The following is a 9,062-nucleotide window of genomic DNA, read 5'->3' on the forward strand; positions in this document are numbered from 1 at the left end:
ACTTTTTCTCACACTGACCTGTCAGCGCAACTTACACGATGCCGAATTTAAGAAACAAATTTCAATACTTGTATTAAACGGCATAATAATAAGGACGATCGTCCGTTCTGTGATTCTCCAGAGCACACATGTTATGATATTAGGGTCATGCAGAGTGAGATGAGATCCCTGTCCCTTTAAGAGAGAGAGAGATAGAGAGAGAGGGGTGTGGCTTGTGCATGTGTGTTTCTGGATGGTAGAGCGACAGTGAGGGAACGTGTGTTTGTTTCTGGAAGTGAAACGAGGAAGCAGAAAAACAGAGGTCTGTGATGTATTTTGTGAAACAGAAGAACAGCTAAATAAATGCAACGGCCTCCCAAGAAGAGCTCGCCTCTCTCCAGTCATTTAAGCTAAAGTGGGTTATTGAACCTGAAGCTTGTTGCTTCTGCCCTCCTCGACTACGTTCTAGGAGCCGACAGGAAAGTTCAACACACATGGCCAGTCCGCCCCTTTGTAGCATATTATTTCGATGAGAGATGAGCAGATCGCCACTGGGCTTTCAACTAAATACACAGCCACGCAAAAACTGCAGCATTTGTACAGCTCCTAATGGGTACTGCAATTAGTGAAGTGCTTTCCTCCGTGGTGAAACGATCAGCACTGCACCACGGAGGAAAGCGGCAGAAAGTCACCTGGAGTCAAGGAGAGCGGGGCTGCGTTGCGTGCATGGCTTCCTTCTGCAGGTAACGGGGAGACGCGCTCTGGCGGCGGTCTCGTTCAGGATCCGAAAATACAATTTAAATATTTTGCACACTTATTCCACTTATTCCTAATGTGCCACTGGTTACGGTGCCGCGTGCCAGGGGTTGCCGACCCCTGCTCTATAGTGCCTGTAATAGTGTTCACTGGAGTCCGGCACCTCAGAATGCCTTCCCGCGCCTCTGTACACTGATATACATGCCATTAAACATGACTAAATACAAGATCAACTACACATCAGTGATGTTGAGTGTACTTTCTTAGCAAAAGGTTACATTTACATTTTACCAAGCAACATCACTTTTTTCTTCAACTTTCACATTTCAATGTATTTAAGGCAAATATTATTGAACATAGTGAGAGCTGCGACCCTTTGTCTCTGCATACTGACAGTAAAAAAACATGTTAAAAGTTATTCTTTCAGTGAGACAACCGAACAGAGCAAGCTTCTACAGTTGCACTACGTTTTGATAACAGTTAAATATTATTTTAATAATACATTTATTTCAATGTTGATGAAATTAGAACAGTTTATTCATAATCCGATTATCTTTGTAGTACACTGTTAGATTTAAAAAACACATTCAAATAAAAAAATCATTATATTTATAGCCCCTGAACAAACAAACACACCTCTTTCTTAAATAACACACTTGCTCTGCAATAATATGTTTTTTGATATTTCTGTTAGGAAAGGACATGCCTGAGAGACAGGACTGCTCCACCATTTTCTCTTTCTCTGAGGGTCCAGAAGAACATCCAAGAAGGAAAGGAAAAGCTGATGTGATGAGATTTAAGAGCAGTACTGGAGATTCACTAAGAGACACTGCGCAAAGACCTGCACACTGAATAGTTTTGTAGTCTAACAGGAACTTCATTTGTGTGTTGTTTTGTGTTTTACGTTGCACCTCAGAGACGGAGTGATTATTGTCAGGCCTATAAAGTTTGGCAAAAAAAAAAAAGTCAGCTGATCAAATGCATTTGCCTCACTTTATGAGCTTCACAATACTTTTGCCTTGTACCGAAGAGTTTGCAATGTCACAAATAAATGGTGCCAATCTTCGGTCAGATGTGAATGTGTAATCTAACATTTTCAGTAAGATTAACGGACAAACGGAGTACAAATACAATTAATTGAAATGTGAACTAAAAGTTATCAAGCATGAACCATCACCATTTTTTAAAAATAAAAACGAAATATTATACATAATTTACACTAAATGTTAATCTTTTAGTTGACAGGCTAGGCCTGTGCAGGTGGTAACAGCTATTCCCAGCATGGGCTAAGTTCTGTAGGTGCAGCTGGTGCAGGTCCTCCTCCCTCAGGCCTGGTCCTCCTCGCAGGGAAAGACCCTCAGCCCTCTCTGGCCAAACCAACAGACAGGACGTTCATAAAGCTGAGGTTTCCCCCAAAGTCTCTAATCATCCATCCTGTGAATATGAGAGGGGAACAAATAGTGTAATAGATGCTTTGGACAATAAGAAATATAAAGTTAACTGTTGAGTTGCTCAGTTTTTTAGATTGACAGGGTTTAATAATACAAACAAAAGGAGAAGCACCGTAAAATAAAGATGGGTCTTTCAATAAATTGTGTTGATTTTGTCTTTTGAATTGTTTGTCTAAAGTCAAGTAGCTATAACTGTTGCTTATAGTTTGAATGATACAGTCTGGTTATAATGTTTGGAGGAGGCATCACAGGTCAGAGCACCAGTTGTTGTGTTCCATCCACAACAAATGCACACAGATTGATGTGTGTGTATTTATTGATCTACTATTTCTTGAATCATTACTGTCAGTCCAAAACAAGAGATTTTGTTTTAGTAACATGTTTTTCAAACATTATCTATTTTTCACTACACTTGAATATTTTAGTTTTTACATCACTACATTTATCTAACAGCTTTAACATTGTAAAGGTGTCACTTCGGACTCTGGGTAATTATGACAGCATGTCCTACTATTTTGAGAGTTTGAACAAACCAGATCTTCATGTATTAATGTAGAAAATAGTCAGCACATTAAACCATTATGAAAGTAATCATTAGTTAGCTCATTGTTCAAAATGAGCTCCAACTACAACAGTTAAGTCAACTCTTGCATCGGTAATAACAATAAAACATGATATAATATAATAGTATAACTTGTGTCTACTTTAAATACTTTAACAACACTTTCCTAATTATACTAGCATACTTTTACAAAAGTAACATTAACATGTTTGAATGCAGGGCTTTTGTAAGAGAGTATTTGTATAGTGTAGCATCGTCTACTTGACCCACACACAAAAGGACACGGTAACGTTGTGATTCACTTCAATTAATGATAACTACGGAGCTTGCTAACAGCAAGGAACAAGGCTACTTCACTCATTTAGCTAGGTAATGTAAGATACAAATGCTGTCGAGCCCTCACTGCTTGTAAAATAAAGACCACAAACTGAGTACTTACCCGAGCCCCACTGTTCTCCGTCATTTTTCTCCCGGGTTGTTGTGATCACATGACTGACAAAGCCGTGCACTGATAGGCCAGAAATCGGTTTGATTGCATTCAGGCTCGATTGCTTATCCTGTCTGAGTAGCCCAGATAATGCTGCATCGCAATTTTGGACATTATACACCGAATTTTTTAACACTGAAATTATGCATTCAAATTTTTTTCACTTGAATTTTTGGGATCTGAATTTGAACATTCAATTTTTTTTTACTTGAAATTTTACATTTTTATTTCACATAGGTAAATTCGGAGCAAAAACAATTCAGATCCATGATTTTCAAAGTAATTATTTGCAATGCTATAAATTCGGTGTCTGATCAAATTCAAATACTTCTGTCTCTTGTTTGCTTCCATAGAAAGAGCTTCAATAAACTTGATGATATAACCGTTGTGTTATTTAAAAAAAATATTACAACAGCGGGGACTCGTGAATATTGTCATCTGATATTTGGAACCAACAAATAATGTAACCCTTAAATGGTGTCTGTATGCTGGGGGATAAAATGGGTTTGATAACAGTATAATATGTGGCTATAATATGGGTGTATCACGAGTGCAATTGCATGGCTGCAATAGTAGTAGGCTATGGGTGTAGAAAAAAAAAGCAGTCAATTAATTTTCCAAAATATGTATATGTGAATGCCCATTTAGGGGTTTAATGATTTATTCTGAAATAAAAATAGTTTAAATGATGTATAGGCCAACTGAAATATTTTATAATCGCTTGTGCTGTGGAGAAACACACCGGAAGTGTTCCTGTGGCTGTCGGAACACAGCAGAGGGGAGAGAGGCAGACGGGAGGGACATCTTTTCTCTTCACTCAGGTTTGTGTTGATTTTTATTTTATTCCGTCCGTATCGCGGTGAGAGCCTGAGATCACCGAGAGAATAACACAGATAGATCAGCTCGTGCTCCCCCGTAAACAGTCCCTTGGTCACGCGCCATCATGACTGGATCAATGTGAGGAGACTCGGAGTCTGACATGATGAGGGCGTCACATTTAACATGGCTCCGCTTTATGAATACAGTGTATGTACACAGTGGATGTCCACAGTATCTCCTGACAGCAGCGGACATGATGCTCCGCATGTCTCCATCTTTCCTCCCGAATGTTCTCTGTACAGCCTCAACACCACCACTCATAAAGTGTGTGTGTGTGTGTGTGTGTGTGTGTGTGTGTGTGTGTGTGTGTGTGTGTGTGTGTGTGTGTGTGTGTGTGTGTGTGTGTGTGTGTGTGTGTGTGTGTGTTTGCGTGCTCATCTGTTTGCGTGCTGGTGGATCTGTCAGTGTTTAAGATATTCGCTTTCAGTTAAATAATGACAGCAGGCCTTTCATTCTGTGGTTCAGTAAAAAAGTTCAAATTCATCATTCATAATGGAGCAAATATGAAGATATCCCAAATTACTTCTTTAAAATCGTTAATCTAAAAAAATATCGTAATGTAGGTTATTAATAACTGGGGTGGTTTAGTTAATCTCACAAATGTGTTATTTGTAAAATTATTAATCTAGATAACTTTAGTTAAACGGAAATTAAGTTCAAACATTGTACCTGCTTCCCAAATTATGCGAAATGAACAGGAGTTTTTAAAGGTGTTTTTACTTAAATGTGCAAAGGAAAAACTCCTCTTAATAAAAGGCCTGTGGCTCACTCACTGTCACACAGACATCGAAATAAACTTTGTTTTAAATCAAGGTTCTACTTCATTATGAGTAAAAAATATTCAAGAAACATGTCATACCTGTTTTCCCTAAGACAGAATAAGCATAGATAACCAAAGGCCTCCTCAAATCTGCAAACCATGCCTTCAGTTGTAGTTCCATGTAGGGCTGAGGGCGTTGTTACATGTGTGCATGTAAGCAGAACAGGCATGATCATTTCCAGAGTTGATGCATTTATGTGTTCATCACCGCTGAACCACCGCCAACCAATAATTACGTAAATATACGGTAAATATGTATTTCTTATTTGTTGATCTCCCTTATATTGTAAAGCCAAATTGGAGTCCCAGAAAAGCGCAATAAAAATATAATTTTATCCTATTACGTTTTGTATTAGCTAATCATTTGAATCTGCAAAGCAACTTAAGATTTTAGATAATTGCTATGGAGAAAAACTTACAATATTGGTTTCGAAAATGTAGTGGAGTATAAGTATAAAATACTGTAGATAAAATGAAAATAGCTCAAGATAGAAGTACAGTACTTGAGTAAATGAGAGCAGTTAGCAGGCTGATTACCTTTCTTTAAATTCACTTACATTTGTCTTTGCTTTGGTTTATTGCAATAATAATAAAACACATTTTGTACAAAGCAATTGTATTTGTCCATTAACTATGGACATAATGCACAATCACAATATTTCTAAACTGGACTGCTTCTGTACTGTATTTTTTAATTGAGGATGTTGAATTCCACCATTATTAAAAAAGCAAATTGTGTAATGATTTGAGAAGTTTACTACAGTGGGAGTGATTGTGAGTTAGGACTGACCTGGCCCTTAGGAGTGAGTGGATCTCTTGCCTTCACATATTTGCTGAATGTGGGCACCGAATGTTTGTGTTTGCTGTTTTTTTGCCAGAAACAAGAATGACTCAACGTTTTTTTCTACATCTTTATTCAGGATAAGTCTGTAAGGATGGAAATGGATATCAAAGGAGGGTCAAGAGCACACGTCTCCATTGTTCCTGCAGCTGAAATCAAAGCCACATTAAAACCTGACAGAGAGAGACCTCGATGTTCCAGCACCCCCTGTTCCCCCATCAGAGGCACTGTCGCAGGGTACCAGATCCTCCACATGGATTCCAATTATCTGGTGGGCTTCACCACTGGGGAGGAACTGCTAAAGCTGGCCAACAGGTGGTCAGAAGGCCCTCCAGAGAAGGGTTCTGTCTCGGAAATGGTGTCCAACTCCATCCAGAGCAGTGTCCCAAAGGCTGGAGAATCTGTTCTCCACAAGTCTCCACGAATCTGCAAAGGAAAAAGTCGTTACTACCAACCCTACGAGATTCCTACTGCCAATGGGCGGAGGCGGAGGCGTATGCCCAGCTCCAGTGACCCAATCCTCAGGTCCTTGGCCCAGGGGGAAGCTGGGAGGGGTCTACATGCTTCACTACCACTCTGTCTGCTTAAAGGGAAGAGGGCCCAGTCCAAGTCTCTAGACTACCTAAATCTGGACAAAACAAGAATAAGAGAGTCGTCGGACACGGAGGTGTTGCAGTACCAACTGCAGCACCTCACCCTGCGAGGGGAGCGCGTGTTCACCAGGAACCTGACATGAGATCACTGGAAGTTCCTTACAGGTGTCTTCTATCCTTTTGGGGATTTAGGTGCTATTTCAAGCTTGGTTTCTTTCTACTCAGAGAATAAAATGTTCTTCAAGAGGCAATCTGTTAATCTGGTTATTTTATGGACTTTGGGTTTACCTTGTATTGTACACATGGCGTTGTGAAGGAAATCTCTCCCCACATTGTAATAAGGTTGATGAAGTAAAAAACGTGAATTGCAGTATATAAAATGAGCAATAATTTTTAAAGCTACTTATTAGCACTGCTGTTTGTTTGTACTGCTCAGAAACACACAGAGTTAGAGCTGATGAAGCCATGGGAGCCTGCATGCAGGCCTCCACTCTCAGGACAGTTCCTGTGTAGGCTCCACTCTCAGGACACCTCCACTCTCAGTACAGGAAGTGACGATTATGACGAACACGTTTTTTTCCCCGCCCCCCGAAGGACTCGTCTGATTGAAGTTTTCAAATCACAGAGGTGATGAGTCCGCTCACCATGCAGTTTGGGTCAGCCTTGGTCGAGCCCAAGGCCATTTTTCTCCTCTCCTCTCGTGATAAATGTGTTCGTCAGAATCGTCACTTCCCGTACTGAGAGTGGAGCCTACACCGGAACTGTCCTGAGAGTGGAGGCCTGCAGGCAGAGCCCTCTCGATGAAGCACATATCCCATAATGCAGGGGTGCCCACACCTTTTCAGCTTGGGAGCTACTTTTAAAATGACCAAGCCCAAATGATCTAGCTTCAGGACCGCCCGCCACTGCCCAATCTGTGTCGCGAGCGGGGGGGGGGTGCTAGTGGAATAAACGGCGGATAAACTGTGGTGCGCTTACACTAATTGCACCGCATAAGCGCATAGTAGTGCACCGCATTTGTGCTTCAGATGAGGAGGTGAGGCCCCCCCATTACTGCATGAACCCGTGTGGCACGATACAACTCAGACTGGCGTACCTGTACGTCAATCAAGTGGCAAATGCCATAGTAAGGATGGATAAAAAAATGTCAATGCCATGCGATCTACCCACACCACCTTTGCGATAGACGTATTGGGCACCCCTGCCATAATGTATTAAACATACACTATGTTCAAATGGATTATTGCAACCACTTCAATAATAGTTGCGATGTGAAGAGCTGTGTTAGTGGAAGTGTTTTTTGTTTGTGCAGATGTTGGCAACAGCTGTTAAATTAGCAGGATTATATTTGTACTAATTTGCATATTTGTTGTTTAATTATTTTCACTCAATGTTGATATTTTACCTCTTATTTTTTTAAATGGGCATGTTTGAAACAAATGATAGTGATACTCACTTTCAAACTCACATGCCATACATTAAAAAAACAATTGTAATTGTTTTCATCCCTCTGCCCATGTTAACCCCTTCCATGTTTTTATACTACTGGCAGGCCATGAAACAAGCTAGATGAATAACCAGGGACAATTCATTTCATTGTTTAGCTCCTTAGGTCATATCACAAGGACTACACTAATGAAGGGTGTGTCAAATCTAAATTCTAATTGGTAATTTTAGCTCCAGGACTGTGGCTTTTGGTCTCTTAAAGTGGCCTGTTAATCATTCCACAGCTAGAACAGGAACTTACCTCTTTGAATGTACATATGTGTACTGAATACACATTTGACACAGAAGTCAGCGCAAGGCAAGAAAACAGGTTATGGGAACATCTTACGAGTTGAGAAGATGGCTGCTGTAGCTGGAGCCTTCACAGAGAGCCACAACTTTAGTCCTGGTTTGTAACATTAGACCAGTGTACATGTTGGGAGTTAGGAAGACTCTAAGGAATTAGTGGAATAATCTGTTTATTGGTTATTGTTGGTTATTTTTGGAAATATGTTGGTTTAAGAAAAACATATTGTTGCGCATCCCTAGTTTTCTACATTGGTTATGCCCGCCACAAAAATATAATATTGAGATGTGTGTTTTCTAATGAGTGTGTGTGTTCCTCTAACAGCTCGTAATGGATGTGTGCTCTATGCCTCTGTCTGTGCATCTAATTCCACAGACTGTCTCTGGAAAATCAGTGCATCTGCATATCATCACCACCATGTCAACATGTTCACATAAGCCATGCCACTATCTACTGTTGTGTGGGACAGTCTGTGCACCCCTCTTTGAAAGTAAATTCTGATTTGTGTGCATTAGAGCATTTAATTTATTTCATGAATGTTCAACAACTAAAGCCTCTGTGCCAAGTTTTGATGTGATAAAGGAATCCTTCAGAGTCTGTGTTTTACTTTGAGCCCATTCATTTCAGTATACCTGACAGATCCACGGGGCACATGCATTGTTGTTTGCTTATTCTGTTTTACTTCCTGAGAGACATCAGGAGGAGCCTGATGACACTCTCTGTAATATTCAGTATTCACTATTTCTAATTTCAGGTTTTTATTTTTTACACAAAAAATGTGAATGGAAATGCTGGATATTAGACAGAAACTGTGTAGTGAAGTGAAAAAAGACTGATTGTGACTGGAGTTTTTATTTAATTCCATATTCTTGCCTTTTCTTGTTTAGTGGTATAATTCCCCC

The 9,062-nt window shown here is 40.0% G+C and overlaps 1 protein-coding gene across 2 annotated transcripts; it reads left to right on the forward strand.

Annotated features, from left to right (window-relative positions):
• The first annotated feature begins 3,936 nt into the window (after positions 1–3,936).
• On the forward strand, positions 3,937–8,754 carry macir (macrophage immunometabolism regulator). 2 transcript variants are annotated; one of them, XM_079660432.1, is made up of 2 exons: positions 3,937–4,056; positions 5,855–8,754. In XM_079660432.1, exon 2 carries the CDS (start codon positions 5,870–5,872, stop codon positions 6,509–6,511), a length of 642 nt encoding a protein of 213 aa, XP_079516558.1. In that variant the 5' UTR covers positions 3,937–4,056; positions 5,855–5,869; the 3' UTR covers positions 6,512–8,754. The 2 variants fall into 2 exon arrangements, with proteins under 2 accessions (XP_079516558.1, XP_079516557.1); XM_079660431.1 differs by lacking the exon at positions 3,937–4,056 and adding an exon at positions 4,078–4,261.
• Positions 8,755–9,062: the final 308 nt, after the last annotated feature.

This window comes from Notothenia rossii, assembly GCF_949606895.1.
Source record: "Notothenia rossii genome assembly, chromosome: 11".
NCBI lineage: Eukaryota > Metazoa > Chordata > Actinopteri > Perciformes > Nototheniidae > Notothenia > Notothenia rossii.

What these genes read in the sequence shown, in the direction of transcription:
- macir (XM_079660431.1), top strand. Translation starts at nt 4,238, where the DNA reads ATGGCTCCGCTTTATGAATACAGT. An exon ending in CTCCGCTTTATGAATACAGT is followed by an intron (nt 4,262 to 5,854) that starts GTATGTACACAG and finishes ATCTTTATTCAG; the next exon opens with GATAAGTCTGTAAGGATGGA.